Genomic DNA, 24,622 nt, shown 5'->3' with positions numbered 1-24,622 from the left:
AGGGTCTGAGGTATAGAATTGGGCATCTTCTTATTTCTTTGTAAATTTTCCAAGAACCCTCCCTTTTATTCCCCATCATAACCCCACCAAATAAAACTTCAAAAATTTAGAAAATCCTTATTTCTAGAACTTTAGAGTGATAAATAAAATGTTTAATATTAAATGTGTATTTCTTGCTGTCCAACCATGTTTCTCCCAAATTGACATGTCAAAATAATGAAATAAAAGTTTGATGTAAGATGGTTCACCAAAAACTATTTTTTATGTAGATGGACAACAGGTATAATAAAATCTTCACATGCTAGAACTGTAGGGATATGGGTACCTCTGTTTCTAATCACAGAAGTTCAGTGAAAGACTTCACTGAGGAAAAGAAAATATTTCTTTCCAACCATTCATACTGGGATGAGTCCCTAAATCTAAGATTCAAAGGTAACAACACTGGATTACTATGTGCACCACAGACATGAGCCTTGTTTTTACTACAGCAGACAGAACACACCTTCAGGGGCTGACACAGCAGTGCAGGGTCCTACCCTGCATGTCCTTCCTGCAGGTGGTGTCATGGCCTCCCCATGGTCCACCTGTTCCTCTTCTTGCTTCCCATGAACATCAGGTTCCCACAGCGTGCGAAAAACACATTTCAATCGTGTTTGCAAGTATCCTAAGTCAATTAATATAGGGTCAGACCTTCATGTAATGGAAGAAAGTTGCCCCAGTTTTCAAACTTTTAGCAAATTGTTATAGCTGATTCTTAAAGCATCAGGAAAAACATATACTTGTACCTCAAATCGTTACAACTCCAAAAATTTTAAAAACAAGACAAATGTTCTTAGAAACTGGCTATTTTCCTTGCCTTTTTCTGGAAATTAGTTTTTCTCTATTTTCTTGAATTTCAGAAAAATATAGTGACTAGCCTTCAAATAGCTTATAGATCCAGAAGTAATAAAATGTTAAAACTTTGAAAACTTCAGTTAATTAATATTAAAATACATATTTAAATTGGTATGCCAATTATGATAATTTTACGAGCAAATGAAATTTCACATTAAAGTTCCTAAGTTAATGAATAAAATGCGGATCTATAAAGAGTGCTAAATTAAACACTTTTCCATATTTCTCTTTCTCCCGGAACATCCATCTTTTTTCTTTTAAACGCTCACTCTTTCCCCATCCCATAGCTTTAAAATTATAGGTAACCTCACATATTTCTCCTACTTGAGACATAGTGTTTAATACTCTACAGATGCTCTCTTCTGAAGCTAAATATTACATAAAATCTTTTAAATCCCTTATATATCATAATATTGAGGAATAAAAAGATACTGGAGGAAAGATAAGTTGTGATATTTCTATGTTTAAAGCGATTGTGATGCCCCTAAATTAATCGTGGAATTAGATTATGGCCCATAAAGAGAGGTGTTATTTGAGAGCGGTCATGTCTGAAATGCCTAATTAGAACAGTTAGAGTAACCTGATCCTGCAATACAGTGAGTTCCCCAAGGAGGCTATTGTGGAGAATAGACAGAATCCTGCAGAAAGAACTCTCCTCCTAATGAGCATTTCTGAACAGCAATTTTGTTCATTTACATTTCTCTTGTCTCATAAAATTCAGATGAATTTGTCCACACTTTATATTAATTTTCGTGATATCGACTCCCATTCTCTATTTTCAGAGACTATGAAGAATAATTTATTCCACTAGCCTCTTCTGACGTGTAAATTAATTCCTAGGGCTGAGTAGGCACGTCAGGTGAATTTGGCACATTAGAAGTGGCTCTATATTAATGGAAGGGAACTATGGCCTAGACAATTCAAAACAGGGATATTTTCTAAAGTTTCCATTTATTTACATCTTGAAAATGTGTGTGAAGTGTAATTCAGGCAAGGATCCTGTCTTCAAGGAGTTTACAATCATGGAATAATTAAGACAGGTGCAAAATAAGACAAAAACAAAGTTTTTAGTATTAATAACATTGAGATGCATGGTAAGGTGCTATAGGGACTCAAGAAATAAAAGGATTGGGGCCATAAACACATGTGTGATATTCCAACAGAGGCATTGCTTTAGCAGAAAGTGTCCCTCACACACATACACACACACACACACGTATGTTGAATATATTGCTTCTTACCTATAGGTAAATCATACTTTTTCTTCTTTAAAAAATGGATATAGAATATCCAAAAAAACCAAAAAAATTATATTTCTTTATATTCTTAAATTACATGTAGACAATTATTTCTACACCATAGACTCTGGCTGATATGTCAAGTTATAGATAAGCCAAATGTCATGATAATAGGAGTATAACATGAGAAATCCTTAGGATATGGTCTTCTGTACCTCAGTCCTATGTTAAAAGTTTGTCCGCAGAACTCTAACACAACTGTTGCCTTCTTTAGAATCAGAATTCACATTTCGTGGAAGAAAAAACACTAAGAAATAAACCCTGATTTGCCATATAGCTAATTCCCTACATCAGAAGGCAATTTAGAACCTCCAGTATCTGAGGAGGGTACAACAAACTCCTCTTTCTCATGTTTATAGATACAAATAAATACAAATTCCACTAGTGTTGAACAATAGCATGGTTCTTAATTAGTTATCCCAGAGAATAAGATGTGAGGTGGGAGAATGCATAGGAGTCCTTTCTGAAAGAAAATTAAAAGTTCTCTATATTATCATTTTAAATTCTGGATCAGTTGTCCAAAAATGCCTGAGTACAGAATTGCTTAATATTCTTTGGGCCTAAGATATAGTAGCAATGAAGTCACATGAGGAGCTATGATATGGTTTGCATTGTATTGTATAATGATGTGTTTCATTTTCCAGCCTGCTGATTAGATTTTTTTTAAATCTTAGGATAAGGGAAAAAAGTTAGACTTCATTTGAAATGAGCAAACTTAAAAGTGCAAAAGTTTATGCTTTTAGGAATTCAGAATTTCTCATCAATAAATAGAATTTGATGGAATACCTATGCAAGTCGTTTTCCCCAAAAACCTAAATATAGAGTATTAGACATAATCCTATTTGAAATTTAAAAAGACAAAAATTTAGATAGGTTGATTCTCCTGATGAAATGTTAGGATCTTTTCAAAGCTATTTGATAATGTTATGAAAATTTTGCAAAGAGTTTTGCAGTACTATTCAGAGTACAGAATCACTGAAAGTCATCTTGGTCTCATTTCCTATATACATATAGATATTTTTGATCAATATTAAAACATAGATGGTCTTTTTTAAAAACTGAAATAGATGATCTTTTGAAAAAAGACCACTGTGTAAATAGCATTGGACCCGAACATTTTCAAATCCTAATTGGCATAGCCCTCCTCTTGAAGAATTTAAAATGTCTATGTAAAAGCTGTATTCACCTTGATGTGAAAAATTACTAATACTTTCTTATTGGTTTCCATAGCAAGAGAAACTGGGCGATATCTGCTTCTCCCTTCGCTATGTACCGACTGCCGGCAAACTGACTGTTGTCATTCTGGAGGCAAAGAACCTGAAGAAGATGGATGTGGGTGGCTTATCTGGTAAGCCTGTGGTGTTTATTGATTTTTTTTTAATGCTGTTTCATCATGGATACCAAATGCATAGCACACACGCTGCGACTCCCCACTCCTTAATTGATCACAGTTCTCTTTCAAACAGAGCCTGGAAGCAGTCTCAGAATTCATCCCAGCACAGTGCCCCAGGAAGCCACTCTCAATTTATCGGAATTGGCATAGAAGAGAAAATCTGTTTTCCTTCTTCATAGCCAAAGTTTCAATTGTCATTTCCAGAGCATTGAAAGCTGAAAATTTTTGGTTCTCTTCTGAAAGGCAATGCCTATGACAGATTATAGTTATGTTGATTTTTTTTTTTTGGTCAAAATTTACCCATGATACAAAAAATAGTGTTTTATCTGAGACTTATTAGGTATTTGATAACCTAACAGTTTTACAATACCATTTTATTAAATACTCAGCATTTCAAATATATATGAATAACAAATTCTCTGTTTGAGAGTGAATCCCCACGGTAATGCACTTAATTCTATATTTTATGTTGGGGATGGGAGAGATTTGGGGATTAAAAATTCTGTACAACCCAACCTTAGTCAAATAAGGTAAGTCAAGTATACTCTCGCTCAAAACCAAAGTCAATTCAAGGACTTGTCACTTCCACGGTTGAACATAATTTTTCTTTTTCTCTGTATGATTAAATCAATTACATTTTTAATTTTCCAGTAAATCATTAAAGTGTGAGGAATTTTCTTGGTATGCTACAAGGTCATCATAAATCGACTACAGTTGTCATAGTTTGTATCTGTGGAATTACAGCCAACATTTCTTGTTATTCAATACTTCCTCTCATGAAAACACTGTAAACTGCAAAAGGTCATACTATTACAACACGGTGATTTTATATTCTAAAGCATAACTTCTAAAAAGTGCTAAAGCTGAGCTTCTGCTCACTGACCCACTAATTGGTCAACCAAATTCTCCCGGTACTTAAGTTTATTTTTCTTTGTAAGTCAGTCTCCTGGGGAAGCTGCACTCATTCTTTCATGTCACTAAGACCCTATTTAGTTAGTAACTTGCTGCTTCCATTGCTCAATAGCATAACATAGCAAATTTAAAGCAATTCAGTACTGTTTCCTCCAAAAATATGAAGAGTATTAATGTGACTATATGTGAAAAACATGCAGAGAAATTTTGAACAACAACATTTCACTCCCAGATTACTACTTGATATTTGGAGGTAACTTTGACCTTTTTCTGCCCTTTCATTCAACAGCTAAGTACCATTATATGGTTCCTTTGTATTCTCTCTCACATGCTTCATTCTAAACTTCCATACTAACCATCCCCTCATCACCTATGTCTAGTACTCCCCTCCTCTTCCTCCTAAGTAATCCTGTATCCTCAGCAGAATCACAGAGCAGCTTTACCCCTCATTTGTTCTAACTTCTTCCATGGTCCAGGAAATGAGTTCCCGTGGTCATGGATGGATATTCTAACCACTGTTTGTTAATCACAGTTTGCTCTCTCTTTCCACTCTGACTCCTCCACCACCCATCTCTTCTGGCTTAGTGGCATGGGACAGACTCCAGGCATTTTTGGGATTTGGCTAAGGAAAGTTGGGTCTAGCAGGAGATATTTATGTGGCTCATAGTCACATTGTGTATAGTTAGGTTATTGCCAGCCACCCCAGTGAAAGAGGAGCATCTGGGATGACGCCTACCACCCATTGCCCTGATTCAGCATTGGGACATAAAAGTGGCAAGGCCAGAGGTCATACCTAATTTAGTAGTCATAATTTTATAGTGTTTTTTCTAAAGAGAACCAGCAAAATTCTGTTAGCTTCAGGACCCACACAACCTGTAAGCACCCCTAAATTTGAATTACCTTGAATGATTTCAATTCTTAATAAATAAAGGTATTTGAAGAGCCCTAATTTTGAGGGCTCCCCACTGCCTCTGCAACTAGGTTGTAATCACTCGGGCCTACATAACGTAGACACTTCCAGCCTATGTCATCCCATATCTCATTTTAACCAAACTGACCAGCATACTCTTCTCCAAATGAGCTAGGCGAATTGCTGCCTCCATTCTTTGCTTAGGTCATTTCCTTCACCTGGAATCCCTTCCTTCCAACAATGTCTAGCTAAACCCTTCCCATTCTTCTGGCCCAGCTTAAGTATTATTTCCTCCATTCATTCAACAAAATACATATTATGTCCCTAATTGAGTCAGCATTCTTTGGAACAATAGGTTTAGATTAGTAGATAAAACAGCACAAAGACCCTGCCCTCCTGCAGCTTGCATGCTAATGTAGGGAGACAGATGGGAAAGGAATGTAGTCTACTAAGAGGTAACAAGAGCTATGAAGCAATAACACAGGATGTAGGTAAGGAGTATTAGGGAGCAGTTTTAATACCTCACAAGTAGGTGGCATTCAGCAACAACCTGGAAGAGGGGAGGAAGTGAGCCATGGGGTGTCTGGGAGAGAATGTTTTAGGATCTATCTCAGTGGAACAAATCTTTGCCTTTTTAAAATGCCACTGGTAGTTTGTTTACATCTCTCAAACATCACACTTGTCTCTCACTAGACTGTGTTCTGTATTTATGCCTCCCACAATGCTCTCCCTGACTGGTAACACCGAGCATAGCTACTCAATGAATAATGAATTATTTACAAAGGAGCTATGGCCTGAAAAAACAAGTCTTGCATTTCAAATTTGTTTAACCTACTCACCATTAAAATAACTTTAAGCACTTGGATGGCCTGTCTCAAAGTAAGTTGACCTATGTACCAGGAGACCATAATTATATAATAAGATCATTCCAGGTAATTCAAATACCAAGCTACATTTGCTGGAAATGGCTAGATAATTGGAACCAAAGTGAGTTATTTTGCCAGGGTTTAGACCCCATCTGCCACTGCTAGCAATTTGACAATGGACAAGATATTTAGCTTTTCTAAGCCTCAGTTGCATTCTCTATAAAGAGGAAATAATAAGAAGATCTTGTTGATGAGGTTATTATGAGAAATAAATGAGAACCCAGGGCCTGGCACTAAATATTACTGTAATTATTTCTATTAGTAACTATCAAATCTTGGGCTGAATATGCAGCATGTGAAAGCAACCAATGGATGGTTTAGCCAATTGTTTAATTCAATGGGGAATAAAAAGTTAATCTATTTGTTTGATGAGATTGGCTGATTAATTCAGGCAAACTTGTATCAGTAGGCCCATGTTTTCCATAGACCTAATAGTGAATTAAGATAATTATTAACAAAAAACTACAAAAAATAAGAAACAAAAATATTTTTAACTACTCTCCAACAAGGTCAGTTTATTTTCTTCCTACAGTATTATTCAAAATGCACTGCACAAAGATTTTGCCTCTATCATATATCCATATGACAAACAAGGCAAATCTCTACAGTAAATCCTTGCACTTGCTTTCTTAATACTCCAACTCTCAAGTACTTGTAAGCAATGGTAGAGATTTCTGTATCTAACTACAGTCATGCATCGCTTAATGACATGGATACATTCTGAGAAATGCATCATTAGGCAATTTCATTGTTGTGTGATCATAGTGTAATTACACAAACCTAGATGGTATAACCTACTATACTTAGGCTATATGCTATCACGTATTGCTCCTAGACTACAAACATGTACAGTATGTTACTGTACTGAATACTGTAGGCAGTTGTAACACAGTGGTAAGTATTTGTGTATCTAAACATAGAGGAAGTAGAGTAAAAATATGGTATTATAATGTTATGGGACCACCGTTGTATATGGGGTCCATCCTTGACATAAACATCGTTATGCAGAAAATGACTATTTGTATTGAGATCTTGAATTTTACAGGCTGCAAAATGTTCCTCAGGAGCAAGTTAGTGCAGTAGAATAGGTGTAGCCATTTTGCCCTGTAATTACAGAGACTTTATCTTCTGCCCAGTAAACATATCACAATACCCTCAACTGCCTTTTATGCATTTCTGTGTGTGGAATAAATCTTCCTTCAAATAATAAATACTTTATATTTGGGGAAATTGGGAGAGAGAATAAAGAGGTCTAAAGAAAGTGAAGGAATGGGAAAGGTTAAGGATTCTCAAAGATACCAGGTTGTATCTCATAGTTTTGAGCTATATTATTGAGTTGAATTTTTATACTTACATTTATACTTGTCTACATTTATGTCACAGCAATTACTTTCCTCAAGGTTTTTTTTTTTGTCATCTCAGAAATTTGAGACATCTGAGTACAGCTTTAATGAGGACTGTCAAGACTATAACTTGTTTGAGCTTTCTATCACAAATTAAATGAAATTCTGAAAGTTTTGTGCTTAAGGATATGGCTGTTTAAAAAAGGAAAGACCAAACTTCTGAATCAGCAAAACGAAAGTGATCACAGCTTTTAAATTTTGACCTATTAGGTAGAAATTCTACTTTTCAATTTAAAATCTGAGAATTACTTTTAACTGTTAAAAAATTACATTATCACTTATAGAACACTTTCTAATTTAGAAATTGTTTTTTAACTTGATTTTCTCATATGATTCTCATGAAAGTCCTGTGAGGTCGTTTCTGAAAGTAATATTGTCATTTTCCAGTGAGAAAATTGGAGCTTAGAGACTTCAGAAAATGTACAAAAGCTATCTTCCTCTATGTGGCATATGTATAGATGGAGGTGTTCAATACTTGCAATTACTCTTATTGTCACTAACATTCAAAGTCACCTGATTGCCGATGAAGAGCACTTTCCAATACACCATTCACCCTTCCCCACACCCCCACCTAACAGATGGGGGAACAGGGATTCCCTGCTCTAACCTACTAAAGGTGCCTCCCCCGCCTGGAGCTGAAACATCAAGATGAGGTCCTCAGGGTAGGTAAGGATAGAAGCAGAGGTTTTAGGAATTGTGGGAAATCGAGGCATTCTTGCAGATGGGGGAAATGTTCATATGTATAACCCCTATGAATACTCCCAGAGTGATAGCTCTAGGGCACTACCTTTCTCACTTTCTTAGAACCACAAATTGATTTTCTTGCCTCATTTGTGGCTTTTGGCAGAATTCTCTTCTTGCCTGGCTCAATATGAAACAGAAGGCAGTCTCAGAGACCTGTTCTACTTCCTGTGTTCCCCCTGAAGGCAACACATAGGCCTTTTGAGATTTTTCTAAGTGTTTGTTCTACTAGAAACCATGGCGAATTGACAAGGGTAAGAAGTTTGCAGTCCTGCCCCCTTGCTTTGGTTTGTATTCACCTGAATTGTGGGAAATAAATGACAAAAGTATGTCAAGCAGAGGGGCAAGAGGGTGCTGAGAAAACAGATGTAAAGGACTGAAACCATGTGCATCTATTCTCGCGGTCTCCTGACATCAAGGAGTTAGGAATGTGGCTATGAGGTAGTGGTTGTGGAAAGTGTTCTCCATTGTCCTACACTCCCTCTTTTTCCTTCTGTCCTCCGTCCCATCCCCAGTCTTCTTCCCGGCCGTCCCTAGTCCTGCCTTATCACTATGAAATTTATACTGTGCAAAAGCAAAGGGTGAAGTTGTAGGAGAGGTCCGCCAAAGCATCTAAGTCCAACAATGAAATCTGAAAGTGGCAGCAACTACTTAAGGGAAAAGATGAGGAAAAAAGAAAGGGTGACCAATGGGCGAAGGAGTCACCATCAGTGTGTGTCAGACTGCCAGTATGTGGATCAGTTACTGAGAACTGGACCGGCAAAATTCATTCTGTCCCCTGCCCACCCATAACACCTCTCCCTCTCCCCTTTCTATAAGATGCCATTTTTTGAAAATACCATTTTCTCCATCTACTTTTCTACTGTCCTAGAAATATAATTTGGGAAACACAGCCAGATTTAAATATTCAAAGTCACTTAGGAAAGAGCAACTCAGCCAAGCTCAAGTAACCACATAGATTCCACGTAGAAACCAGGAATCAGCAGAGGCAGGATCATTCCTCCAGGCAATATTGGTCAAAATGTGATTTTTGGCCTACCTCCATCAGAATCACCAAGGGTATGTGTTAAAATTTAAAATTTCAAGAACTCAAACCAAGCTATAACTGAATATCTAGGAGTGGGAACCTGGAAATTGCATTTTAAACCAGTCTCCCACACGACACACACATACACACACCCATGTTATTCTTATGCCTCCCTTAATTTTTTTTTTGTAAGCAACATAGAATCCTTTACTTTATATGCTAGAATTTTCTTAAATAAGAAGTTCTATATCTTTTATCAGTCCAGTATCCTTTACCCTGAAAAATACCTTGCCCACATGTCTAACTTATTATCTTTTTTCTTCAGTATTTTCCACTAAAAGGGAGATAAAAGCAGATTTTTCCTTTATAAATTCTGGAGTTTTTTCCTAAGACCTTTGACCACCACCCTTATCTATCCTTCCATTGGTACTGAAAGCACAACAAAGAAAACCACTCCAAATTCAATTGATTTGAACTAAAAGCCACTAGTCTGGGAGCTGGGCCAATAAATAAAATAGCAAAAACTTATTTGAGCCAATTAGATAGGGATATGCAAAATAATTGGCCATGATATCAGGGTCAAGCAATAATATGCAAATAAACTAGCATCTTATTGAGTTAATGGGACAGGAATATGCATAATAAGTTGGTTGTGATGTCAAAAGCTTCATCATAATTTTAGGCATGAATGTTATAATATAATGTTAATTCTGAGGCACTTCAAAATGCTTAATTACAATATTGATAAAATAATCTGAATCCCCAAGATGTGAACAGATTGATCTAAAAAAGAAGTGACAAAGCTTGAAACTGGATCATCTTAGGAATTGAGTTATTTAAAAAGGATTCTAGCAAGCCCTATATAAGTTAAGACCCAGGCACAGTAACTAGTACCACAGAATGGATAAAAATGCTGTGCCTACAGGACTAAGAGTAGTTTTAAGGAAATGAGAAGAGCAGATGTGAAATCAAGAGATGTGAAATCAAGAGAAATGAGTGATAGACTGAAATGTAGTAGTTTCACAACAGTTAGCACAAAAATTCCTAAGTCAGTTCTTTAGCCAGCAGCAGGTACATATCCAATCATTCAACAAACATCAAGTGCATACCCACTCAGCTCCAGGCACCATGCCAGTCCTTGGGAATACAAGTAAAAATAACAGCAGACACCAGCTTTGCAAAATGTGAGCCAGACACTGTTCTAAATGCTTTACATATGGTTAACTGATTTAATACCCATTACAACCCTATGAGGTAGATACTATTTTTAATTCTGTTGTATTGATGGAACTGAAAGAGAGGTAAATAACTTGCCCAAGGTCACAGAATTAGTATTTGGCAGAGCTAGGATGTCAATCCAAATAGTCTGTCTTCAGGACTTCATGAATAAAACATGACTTCTATGTCTTTATCCTTTCTCATCAGGTTCAAACCAGAGAGCAGGTGGCTAACTACATGTCATAGTTTGAGAGATGTCCAAAAAGTCTACCTGATTCCAAATATCCTTTACACCCAAACTAAAATTCCATCATGGAAGTCACTAATATAAATTAGTTGGTTGTTTGTTAGTTATTTGGTACTTAGCAAAAATGGGATCAATGAATCCATAAGACAAGATATTGAATATTAATAGATTATTTCCATGCTGGAAAGGACCTTCTTTCTCCCTTGTATACAGATTGGTATGTTGTTGTAGCAGTTGATTCTTTGGACACAAAAGAGGGTGAGATACAAAACAGTGATGTTTCAGCTGTATCACTGATACAGAAGACAGTCCAAGTCTAAGGAATTTGAGTGCCTTTTAGGAGGTAGAGAGAGACTAAAGAAAAACTTTTATTTACTATTCCATTTTGTCAAGGCCTGATTCTGAAAGGGCATACGTGATATTACTGGGGTAAGGGTGGTAAGATGTAAGAGTACAAAAACTTACTGCCCCTCTAAATTGCTAGGGGACACTGTAGATCAAAATTACATATTTAAATGTCAAATTTTAAGACATTGGCATTCCAAAAGACAACTTACCAGGAAAATAGAGCTCAGCTGGAAAATGTTAACAAAAGGACTCTACAGATGGAGAAGTAGAAATAGTGCATTCCGAAGAAGTCTGCTCTAAGGCATTTTTACTAGTCATCTGAAAACTCCCAATTCTAAAGGTGACATAAATGCTTCTAGCCATTGAAATGCCAAGCTCAGTGAGGAAGTGAAAAAAATCTAGCTAGACTGAATAAGCCAAAATGTGGTAGATGAGCTTCATTATGGGCAAGCTAAGAAATAATACATTGAAAAGAAAAAATAAACCAAATTAAAGTATCAAATAATAGGATCAATTATAAACCAAGGAAAAAAGTCACGTAAGACCATCTGTTGAAGACTTTCACCAAGTGCGCTGCCCCTCAAAAAGGCTTGATGTTGTCACAGAAGATTTTGTAGATACAAGGGGGGGAAATGCCCTACATTTGTCCAAGCCCAGAGTTCATTCATGTGTAGAGTACACATAGTTGTGGTTGCCTACCTCAGTAAAAACAGTGGTGTTAGATGATCAGCTGCCAGGGGAAGGCAGCTAAAATAGAGGCACGAGGAGACTGTGTGTGAGGATAGGCTGAGAAGATTGGGACTTTGTAGTCTGGAAAAGGTAGGCTGAGCAGAGAGATGATTAAAGTCTGAAAATCATGAAAGGTAGAGCTACAGCAATACCCACCTGTTTATCACATCCCACAACACTAGAATTAGGAAGCAACCTTGATGTTTGAAAGAGAATAGATAAAAGGGATGACTCTTCAGAATGATCTCAAAGGCAGCTTTCTTCTCAAAAATTCTTTGTCCAATTTTCTTTACTGCTTTATAGTTGGGTCATAAAAATGTGTTGCTCTGAGAGATTGAAATATAAGGCGAAGGTAAATGTAAGAGTCTACTGTGATGTAGGTTTAAAAGGGGACATCTTGAAACCTTTACTTTGTGTTGTCTTGTAGGAACTCCTCCATGCCTTTCCATGGGTAACCGTCAGAATCAGCCCCACAGCTGCGTGTCTCACTAATCCAACCCAGAATAGCTACATTTGCATCCTTGAGTTGAACATTTCTATCACCTTCTATTTAGTATACCAAAAAGGAATAGGGGGGGTCTGAATTTCTAATAGGTAATTGGGTTGGCAGAAATAGAGCCTCCAAATATTCTTCTCTTTAAAATTATATTTGGTGGGTCCTCTCAAGAGATTTTTATTGTCCATATTTGGTAAAGAGGTTTTTTTCCTAATAAAACTATTAAAAAGATATAGCAAAAGTCTGGGCTATTTTTCTCTTCCTTTTATGAAGCTATACGATTTCCATTAGTAAAGCCTAAAACATTTTGACAAAAATGTGCAAAGTTTTGAGTCTCAAACTCATAGTGCTAGGAGAAAAGGAAACATAAAAAATAATTTAAAAAACAAAACAAACAAACAAAAAACCTACTTTATTATAGTCACCTCCATTTCTAAAAGGATATACTGTTTATTTTGGTCACTTGATACTTTATGCTTAATCTCAGTTATAAGTGTATCACTCCTTTACATTCTCCATAGTCTTGCCACCTCCTATACTAAGATACTTTGAGAACAGGGGTTATGTCTACTTATGTTTGCATTTTCAAAGCCCCTAGCATATATGTTGGAGGAATAGACATCAATTGGTCTATACCTTGTATAAACCAATTATGAATATTAAAATTCTAGCAATCTAACTGATTATATTGTCATCTTCCAACTGACCTGACTTAATTTTATCCACTTAATGTAATTCTTTTGGCACCATATAGTAGTCATCTTAATAGAAATAACAGCTGATATATAGAAAGCAGAAAATGTAATCCTTGAAAGCTGATTGATTACTTTAGCTATCATTTTCAGGAGATTTTACTTCCTTTATTTCCTCCCTCCTTACCTTCTTCAGTGGTAGAAAGAAAGAAAGAAAGACTATTTCTGAGAGATCAAAGAAGAGAGTGACACAGAAATGCACACATTACTGTCATTACACCTGAATGACAGTCATAAAGACATTTTCCAGGGAAGAAGTGAAGACAGAATGATCCCCTTGTCACATCTTTTACCCAGCGTGAACAGATAAGGCAATGATTCAGCATCTAACTTGTCCATGGCTTTATAGACTCACTCCTTATAAAAGGAAGTCAAAAGACCATAGCAGCTGGTTGCCTTTTTGAATTACTAATGGCCTAACTTTTGCTACACATCATTCTCAGTGATGGCTAGAAAACTAGGAGGCTTCCTATACTTTTTTCTTCTACAAATAAATGCCTGTAAGTGTTTACCTAGGAAATTGACTTTTTTACTTAAAAATATGAAATAAGTGCATTTGGTTTATAGCCTCAGGAACACTGAAACTGTTTTTACCCAAAACTAACATAATATGTTTAAGAAATCCATAGATTTCAAACTACTGATTTCAGCCAACAAAGTGACAGTATAATTAATTATCCTCTGTTAACAAAAAAGAGCTGAATGCACATTTACTGATAATGTACTTGCAGAACTAATACATATACATATACATATGGAACTATGAGATAACACAGTTATCTACTGATATTATAGCTGTCATTTGTTGATATTATGAATGTCCACATCCTTGTTAAGGAAACAAATGCTTTCACAAATAGCACTATTTCAATATTTTTCTGGAACTTTAGTTTTAAAAGAAGAGAAGATTAAGAAATAAAGAGAAGCTTAAGAAATAAAGTTAAAATAATCTATAACCCTACACTTATTTTAATATATAAGGTAAGAAATTAAGAACTGAAGCCAGCTCTTCTAATCCTTTCCCATTCCTCAGAGTTAATCATCTCAAGGAAACAATTTTAAATTTCATATCCTTCTAGATTTTTCTGTCTGCTTATATCAATTATATATATATATATACACACAAATATATATGCAATATACAAAAAGGGGATTATTTTAAACACATTATTCTGTAACTATTTTTCACCTAGCAATATACAATACAGATCCTTCAGGTCAACATATAGATCTGCCATTATAGCTATTGGTTGCATAGCAGTCCCTTGTTTGGATGTATCATAATATATTTAGTAATTTTCTCATACATATAACTATGAGAAAAACTATATAACTTCACCAGAGGAATTCAAACAAGACCTAGATTAATAGAAGCATAATGTGCTCTAAGATAGGGAACAATATAGTAAACATGTCACTTCCTCCCGAATATTAAATGTCATAAATGAATATATAAGACAAGCCACAGACTGAAAGAAAGCCTGCCTCACATAAACAGATGAAATGTCAATATCCCTATAATACAAAGAGTTCCTACATATCAACAAGAGAAAGAAAAGCAATGGGGAAAGTCCCCGTTTTATTGACGTTCCTAAAATTTGCTTGCTGCTTATTCAACTACTGGGTCCTGTTGCTGAGAAGTAAAAGGTTACATTTATACCGTCTCATCATGCATCTAAATAAGAAAAGGATTTTAAAGTAAGATGTAATTACCCTAAGTTCAAAAACTAAAAGTGTGTTGCTTAAAAAGACACTAGATTGATTGCAAGGAGTACCCAAAAAAATCAGGTCATTAGCTTGTAGATTTTCAACTATACTTGCAGGTTTGAATCCATTAAGACACTCAATTCAGCAGTATTGTTACAATAGCAACTGGAAGAGATATGTGACTGTCACTGAAAGTCAAAGTAAAAATATACACCTTTATGAAAGTCAAAACCAGCATTTTTAAGAGAATTTTCCAATTTCTGGACTTAAAAACATTTAATTTAACCTTTGAAAGCTGCTTTTACTAAAAGTTGCCAATTCAAGTTGTGTATCTAGAAAACACTCTTCAATTTTATAGTACCATCTTTAACACAACGGAAATATTGTAAATGAAACTAGCCTAAAAGCTATATATTACATGGCAGTGAAGCTCCTATTTACTATAATTAGAAATCTATTTTAATCTTCACTGAAAGGGGTTCATGTTTTATGTTTATAAGGATTTCACTAAAAACTCTAAAAAATAGAGGCAGAGATTTTAAAAGGCGCAATGAATGCTTATGAATTATGCAAGCCTGAACTTTCATTTTAATAACTTCATTAAAATATAAAAACCTTAAAAGCTTCCCAACAGGAATTTAGCTTTATAGAAATGCTTCATACATGCCCCGACCTTGCCAAGAGGCATGCCTAAGGCATGATTTAACAGTTATTACAGGGCAAAGCCTAATAATAAATACCTATCTGAAAATGCCAGCATTTGTCCTTGCCTCCTTGGCCTCCAGTGGAGTTGTAACTCAGCCATAAACAGACCCTCTCCTGAGAGACAGCAGGGCACAGCGGGAAGGGAATAGCAACTGGCATTGGAAAACCTGGATCTGAAGCCTTTGACCTTTCTGATCCTCAGTCTGTTCATCTATAAAATTGGGGCATTAAAGATAGCCACGTTGTCAGGTTAACAGATGAGATAATGTTAGGTGGAAGCTTTAAGTAGAAAGCACTATAGAAAGTTACTTCTAAGCCAAGACAGACCTTGGTTAACTCTTAATTTTTCTCTTCATATTCTGGTTCCAGAATATGTGTTCCTATATGGCTGACATAAGTACTTCTTGTGCGTGTGCATGTGTGCGTGTGTTTAAAGAATGCCTCTTCATTATTTGGGTGGCAGTCATCTGCTTTGACTAACCTGTGATAGCATCCGGAACTAAGGGCAAATTGTCGTCACTCTTACTTACAAATTGCCTTACTCTTTGACCATAAGACCCAGCATATTTTATAAGAAATCCGACAAGTAGTATATTTCTACCACCTTCAGCTGTTTATTTAAGATACCAAATTTCTCTTCCAAGTATTTCTTTTATGATAACAGGTCCAAAACAAACACAGCTAATTGAGCCAACAAACAGGAATAGAGAGGAAGGACAGAGCCACTGTCATCCTCCTTATCAAGTTAATGTGGTAGCTGGACAAACTCTCCTCTCTAAAATGAAACGCCACAAGATGGAACCTGCTGTTGCAATGTGAATTTAACTAGAAGTGGCAGAGCCCAGTCCCAGAGCAACTCCTGGTTGTCTTTCCAAATAATTGTGCCCCAACCAATAAATGCCGAATTGGATACAATATGAGTCAGCATTTGTTGCTCATTGTTGGTGCATAATTTAGTGGTAAAGATTACAACTTTCACTTACCTCTACAAATTCTCAAATCTCCACAAATAAAATCAACACCAAAACCAAGGAAAGTACCCATGTACAGTTGCGCATCCTTGCATCCAAAGACCTTTTGACCCTCCTTCAGCTTGTTTTCCTCCAGCTGAAATTTCATTTTATGTATCAAACATATCCCCAGACTGTGCCCATCTTGGCATTCCAAAAAAATAGAAAGAGCTTTGATTGGATTATATGTCTGTTCTATAGCCTTCCCCTTAAATCAAATGAACTGTTCCACTTGCCAATAGGAAAACCAGCTCAGTTAAAGTATTTTCTAAGAACCTAGGTAAGAAATGTGAAAATTTATTATGTATTAGTCCTACAGGAGAGATGATTTCTCTATGCCACGTTGATTTGTTATTTAACCAAGTGCTAAATCTGCCCACATCAGTAACATTGAACTGTGCCTCTCTCAAACTAGCCAACCTGACTTGAGGTTAAACCAATTGCCTAGGAAACATGAACCTGAAGACTGTTATTTCAGACTCTAGGGATGAAAGTGTCAGAGCTCCTCAGGATGCTAAGAAAGATATAAACACAAAATTAGGAGGTATATTTCACAGCCTGGTCCTCAAATGAAAAATTATTCATATATATATATATATTATATTAGGGGCTGATTGTTTTTCAATAAACATATCTTTTGTATTTATACGGTAGGATTCAATACAATAGAATTAAAATATGTGTAAGTTTAGTCCAAAGATAAAGATACCATCCTCAAGCCAAATTATATATAGTACATATCTTTTAAAATAAACTTGCCCTTACACTATTATAGCATAAATACATTTTGACTCCTATAACTGCCACTTACTTTTGTTTTTTTTAAATCTAAATTAGTCCAGCCATCTTTAATGCTGAAAGAGGAACTAGTTATTAACGCTACTAGAACTTAATATTTGCTTACAAGCAAGATCTCAGGAATGAAAATTTTTCTTTATCTTGGGTAGGTCAGTGAGCAAAAGGATATTTCTTTTTATTTATGTTTGCTATTGGTATGGATGGTCATTGCCTGTCTAACTGTCCATTTAAATTTCAAAATGAATTAATCTGAAATGTAAAACAACTGTGAAATCTTATCACCAACTGAGATTATTTATTTTAAAGGTAAGACTCCAGCAACAGAGTTCCTATGCTCTATACTGAGAGGTCTGAAATAACTGCATTCATTACTTGAAATACACTTAAGAGGAGAAACATCAACTTTCTGAAACAAATCTAGCAGGAAGTCAGGGTCATGCAGAGGGCAGATACAGTCTCAGCTAAGGAACAGTTCAAAGAATAGATGTTTAAGCTACAAAAGACTCAGAGAGGACATGATATCTACCTAAAAATATGCGGGAAAAGAATGGAACCTACTCTTGTTAACTATAAAAATCTGAACTGGGATCAATGGGTGTAAGCAATGGAGATCCATACTTGCTGCTTCCAATTTCAGTTTCTAAGGCTAGAGGCAAGCTTATCAGAAATACTGAGTTAGGGATGATGCCCTATCCACCTGCCATAGGTTAAGGACTTAACCTGTTAAATCCCTCCCATCTCCTAAAACTGTTCAATGCTAGGCAAGAATTTCAGCTCTAAAAGCTTATGCTCAGGCTAAAAACATCAGCACATGGAAGAACCATCTATTAAAGACAAATTTATCCACACCAAGAGTGATTATTTTTTTTTCTTAGTAAGAATGAAAGACTACCACTGCTAATAACAGTTAGAATCTAATTAATTAGTGCTTTCTGTGATAAGCGTTTACCAATTTGGTTTTGTTTAATCCTATTCATAATTCCATGAAGTAGGTATCATTCTCCCCATATAGAAATGAGAAAACTAAGGTTTGCAAAAGTGACTGCTCAAGGTCATAGGATGAAGAAATGGCAGGTCCCAGCTCCTCACTCCAGCTGTCTGTCGCCTAAGCCTGCCTGCTTACCCAGTGCACCCCACCAGCCAGACCGTGCACACTGTAATTTCAGTTGCCCATAATTCCCAAACCATAGAAACCTCAACTCTAGAAGATAATAAATGCTTCTGAGCTGCAAAATGATCATCAGTTGACTCACAATTAATACTCTCTATAGATTATTTTGACAAAGTAACACTATCCAACTGTGCCTCCAAATGCCAACACATGCAAATCCCTGTGACTTCATAGACAAACAGCAAATGCCCTAATGAGCAAAGAAACAACTGCTCTGTGTTCATTTTTCCAGTGTGTTTCTCATTTCTGCTGGAAAATAACATCCAGAAGGAATATGTGTTCTATTCAACAACTAAAAAAAAGAGGAAGGTTAGCATTTACAAGTTTACATAATATAAAAAACAATGGCCATGAAACAGTGAGCTGTGGCTTCCTGGTGGGAAGACAATTGAATGCAGCCCCTGAGTTCCTGGGCAGTTTTAATTTATTTTTAATCATTTTGGAAGTCGTGCCTCAAAGGTTTGAGCTAAAAAGCTCTGTAGCATTTTCTTGTTTTCTTTTTCCTCCTCCTTTTTTTAGTTTGGCAAAAAGTATCCCCTCCCCAAAGATGGATAGAACCCATTCAAGTGTTTGCTTCTCCAGAAAATGCCCCCAGATATCCCAGCCCCATCTTTGTCATCCTTTACCTTTATACCATCCACATTTTTTCCACTTGATCACTGTTATCTTTGATTGTGTTCTGTAAATACCTTTTCTCACTCATGAGTCTGAGTTCTTTAGTCATCAGGGTTGCCAAGCACCCTCATTATTCCTTTCTCTGTGTTACTATAGCACACTGGAGTTATCTCTTCCTGTGACTTATCACACACTGTAGGTATCTGTGCCCTTTGCTCTGTGATCTATTTTTGCAAGAGACCCAACTTGATTCACTTTTGCGTGTCCATCAACTAGCATTGCTTAGCACATAGTAGACCCCCATAAGGAAACTAAGTGAAAATTAGAACAGTTCATTAACCCCTGGTGTTGGTCATATAGCATAAACTGAAGTGAATTAAATAGAATAAGAACAAATCAAAATGAACTTAATTGAATATAGTAAGATATTATGTTGGAATAAAATTATCCAGATTATATTTATAATTTGTAGACAAATCGATTAGCACAGCCTATCTATGATGTGTGTAATTCCAGTGACTGATACTCTTAGTATTACCTATTATGTTACCTACCATAGAAAGGTCAGCAAACCTTTAGGCCTATTTTTATAGTTAGTTCTTTAAACTGAGACCATAATGGTAGACACAGTCTAAATCACTGTGTATTTGAAGAATGGCTGAGAAATGTAGAACAAACTCTGGAAGGTTGACAATATTTCTGAAAAAGCAAATGTATAAAGCAATGTAAACTGACGCTGTCGATTATACAGGATTCCCCAAACAAGTAGATCCAAAATTTCATTTCCAGGGCTAAGTCACATTCTTGGTCCAAGGTTTGCTGTGATGCTAGAGGGAGAGGAAGCCAAATTGGCAGTGGCCCCTCACCCCTCTCCTCTCTTTTTATCTCCAACTTGGAAAAAATCCATCAATCACTGGGCACGGTGCATCCCACTGGGCTAAGCCCTGAAATTCAGGGCTTGAAATTCAGTCAATAAGATGGTGATTGTCTCTCTACTTTTTGGAGCCTACTGTCTCAAAAAAGGAGACCAACAATAAACAAGTACCAAAATAAATAAATAAATGATCACAAATCCTATGGGGAAAAAAAATTAACAGGATGTGACAGAGAAATGGAAAGAGGTTTCCCTCACCTGAAGAGCACAGACTCTGACTTAGGAGTATAAGCAATTCTTTTCTCAAAATTATATCCATTTTCATTAAAACATGTAATTATTTATAAACTAGATAAACATTTTGTAAAAAGGTAAGTGGGAAAGAGGGAAATATTCCTCTCTATATAATCTGTGCTTAGCTAGCCTAGGTTTGTCTAGCAGGCGTCCTCAAACTACAGCCCGCTGAGGACATTTATCCAGCCGCCAGGTGTTTTTGCCGCCACTGCCTGTCCTGCTTAGCATCCCACTCGTCCTGGGCCCACAGTGCGCATGTGTGGAATGTGCGCCCGCACTCTCCAACGGCCCTCCAATGGTCTGAGGGACAGTGAACTGGCCCCCTGTTTAAAAAGTTTGAGGACCTCTGGTCTAATAAGACCAGATGACTTAAAGTTAGATAATGTTCACTTATTAGTAAGGCTTTTAGCGTACATTCCCCTGTATACATTTACTTGTAGGTTTATAAGTGTTTTACATTTGCTACTGTGGTAGTATAAAATGGACATTATAAACTTATTTACAAGTAGAAAATTATAAAGGATAAAGCAAAACTAAAATAAGCATTTTATATTTATGATAAAAATGTTATTCTCTCTTTAAAATATTAATTACTATGTTAGTAAATATGTCTCATTTTTTAAGATATTGGTTCAACTTCATGATATAGCAATTCACAAATATAATATTGGATTCTACTTATTTCAATGCTTAGTTTTAAAGAGGGTCACATCTGAAAATCTGCCAGCAGTACTATATTTCCTTTCTTTTCTCTTATCAAAGACAGAAAAATATATTGCCTCAATTGTTTTCTTAAAAAATTACTCATTAACCCAGATCATTATTATTTATCAATGTGATACCTAATTTTTATTTAAAAATAGTATACATTCTAACAAATGGTAAGTTTTTCATAAATTTCAGAAATAACACATTTTAAAAAGAAAAATTCATGCAAAGAGGCACTAATCAGATAGTTTCAGGACTCTAAATATCACAAAAGGAATAGGAATGGCTGGATGTTTAGCCTATAAAGGGGAAGACTAGATGGGTAGCAGGACGGCTGCTCGCAAGGATTTGAAGAACTGTCATACAGAGAAAAGTATGGACTCACATTGTTCAGGAAATATGTATTAAATACCTACTTGCTAAGGACCACATGGGCTAGGAACTAGAGATACAGCGATGAATAAAATGTGATACCAGCCTACGAGGAGCTTGGAACTGGCTCAAGGAGATCCATGTAGAAATACTGTGTGTGACTTAGAGTAGGAATTGACAAACTTTTTCAGTAAAGGACTAAACAGTAAATATTTTAGGTTTTGCAGGCCACTTAGTCTCTTGCAACTATTCAACTATCCTATTGTAACATAAAAGCAGCCACAGACCATATATAACAAATAGGCATGTCTGTGTTCTAATAAAAATTTATTTATAGACACATGAATTTTATATAATTAAACATGTCATAAAATATTAATCTTTTGATTTTTTTTTCAACCTTTAAAAATGTAAAAATTTAGGCCGGGCGCTGTGGCTCACGCCTGTAATCCTAGCTCTTGGGAGGCCGAGGCGGGCGGATTGCTCAAGGTCAGGAGTTCAAAACCAGCCTGAGCAAGAGCGAGACCCCGTCTCTACTATAAATAGAAAGAAATTAATTGGCCAACTGATATATATATAAAAAAAATTAGCCGGGCATGGTGGCGCATGCCTGTAGTCCCAGCTACCCGGGAGGCTGAGGCAGAAGGATCACTCGAGCCCAGGAGTTTGAGGTTGCTGTGAGCTAGGACGCCACGGCACTCACTCTAGCCTGGGCAACAAAGCGAGACTCTGTCTCAAAAAAAAAAAAAAAATGTAAAAATTTTCATAGCTCACAGCCTACAACAACATGCAGCAACCAGATTGGGTCCATAGGCAGCAATTTGCTGAGAGCTAATGAACAGGACTTCACAGGAGCTCAGAGGAAGGGTACTTAACCCTAATTGGGGGTGTAATGGATGCTTCCTGGAGAAAGCAAGAACTGAGATGAGGGATTATGTAGGTCAAGGGGACAGACCCAATGGACAATTGTGAGCAAAGGTATGGTTGTATGAAACAGACTGGGGAATTCAGAGAAACCACTGAGAAATGAAGTTAGAGAAATAGGCAGAGCCCCATCAAGGAAATTAAACCTTACACTCTGGAGATGGTGAGTAGCCACTGGGGGGTTAAGTATAAATAGCAAGTTTGTGTTGGAATGTTCAGCAGTTAAAGGTACTGTAATAGGCATTCCAGCTCTGACTATGGAGTCAGTCTGACTTGGGTTAGAATCCCAGTTCTGCTGCTCACCAAGCCTGTGGACCCCAATCATTTTCTTTTTCCATATCATTTTCTTCTCCAAATCTCAATGCCCTCATATGAAATGAGAAAAAAATAGTCCTACATTATTTGTTATTCTCAATTATTGTACCTACTTGTTTCACATATTGCACATAGTGCCCTAGCTGGTGATATGAATTTCATTGCTAACTTATTATTTGACTGATGCCCCCTCTAGATTGCAAGACCATGTCATCATCCATACACCAAGTGCCTAGCATGGTGCCCCACCAAAAGTAGTTAATGGATAAATGAAAAAAAAAAATCAGCCAATCACAAAGCCAGTATTTTCCTATCTTGTCATTCTATAACTATCCATGCTTACTATACATGCTTGCTTCTTGTTTTATGGGATAAATATGTTGCATCATTTATTTAAAACTTGAAACAAAGGCATTGAGAGAAATGATGAATCATTCTCTATACAACTATCTTGTCCATAATAAGTTTATTTTCTTGAGCGAATTCTAATTACATTTCATTTGGGTACATGACTTTTTCCTCTCCCACTGAGATGCATTTCATTCAAGAAATTTTCTTAATCTAAATGGGCAATTTTCTAGTTTATATTACACTACACTTACAGCAAAATCTTTCTAATGCACAATTTAGGCTAACTTTTTAACTTAAACTCAGAAATAGGGTAAGTGGTCCATTTCATGAATGATCTCTAAATGTCTGTATGCCTCCTTGTGTAAATTGCCAAAAGCCCTTTATGTTTTACCACCCAATAGCATATCACATAAATTATAAATATATGATGTATCTATTCACTAGATTTCCAAGACTCTTGTTCCATAGCAAACCAGTAAGCAATAAAATCCATGTTTCCATGTTAAATTTTAACTCACACTGCTCCTTGTTGTTCAAGTTCATTCATTCATTCAATAAATATCTATTGAACACCTACTATGTATTAGGTACTATTAAATCTTCTTTTGGGGGGTTATTTATGTAACATGTTTTTTAACGTATTTACTTTCTAAATAGCTTAAATCTCAACCATCAATTTATTTGTTCCTTTTATAATATGTTTAGGTAATTATGGCCTAAATAAAAGGCCTAGCAATTCTAGTTATAGGGGGAAAAATATAAAAATTCACAGAACTATTTAAATTATAAACAGATTTAAAAAACATTATCTTGTGTTTCTGTCATCCTTCTACTTTCCAAGAGAACTTATTTGCATCCTGAAATCTAATCTCATTTACATATCACGGAATTGCTTTTGAAAATTCAGACTTTGACCATATTGTCTTCCATGTATATACAACTTAGTTTCCCTTTCTGCTTTTTAGTTCTAGAATTCTTTAAGATTCATTATAAATTGAGAATATCCAGGATGCTAAAATTATGTACAATTTACTCAACATACTCAATCTGTTATTTAGGTAAACCCTGTTGTTTGCTGAGGAGAACTTGTACTTAACATTCTAACACATATTTTCTTATCATTATGATCTTGAATAAAATTAAACAGGGGATAGTCTCTATGAGAAAACATTTTAATCATATTTCTGAAAATGAGTTAATTCAAAGAAAACTCTGTCCAAATATGATAAGATCCCCTGGGATTTTTAAAATTTAATTTGTGATTACTAATTTCTTAAACCAAAAAAGTAGGGAGATAGAATATCTATTTATAGCATTGAATGAATATCTATGAGTATATATATTTTGTGCATATATTTTATTATATATATTCTAGAATTACTCTATCCAAAATTCTAAATTCTTACAATTTTAGTGAAATATATGCAATATACACAAGATTTAAAGATTTCACATTCAAGTAGGCACATATTATATAAAAATAG

General features: G+C 35.8%; 1 protein-coding gene across 3 annotated transcripts in view; it reads left to right on the top strand.

Annotated features, from left to right (window-relative positions):
• Window positions 1-24,622, top strand: part of SYT1 (synaptotagmin 1) — a 521,150-nt gene that overhangs the window by 426,990 nt on the left and 69,538 nt on the right. For all 3 annotated transcript variants that reach the window (XM_076007147.1, XM_076007145.1, XM_076007146.1), the window contains one exon: window positions 3,423-3,540. In XM_076007147.1, the coding sequence (XP_075863262.1) occupies window positions 3,423-3,540 (118 nt within the window). The remainder of the gene's footprint in view (window positions 1-3,422; window positions 3,541-24,622) is intronic.

This window comes from Microcebus murinus, chromosome 10 (genome assembly GCF_040939455.1).
Source record: "Microcebus murinus isolate Inina chromosome 10, M.murinus_Inina_mat1.0, whole genome shotgun sequence".
NCBI classification, from domain to species: Eukaryota; Metazoa; Chordata; class Mammalia; order Primates; family Cheirogaleidae; genus Microcebus; species Microcebus murinus.
Note: the sequence above shows the minus strand (reverse complement) of the source record. Positions and strands in the feature narration are given on the sequence as shown.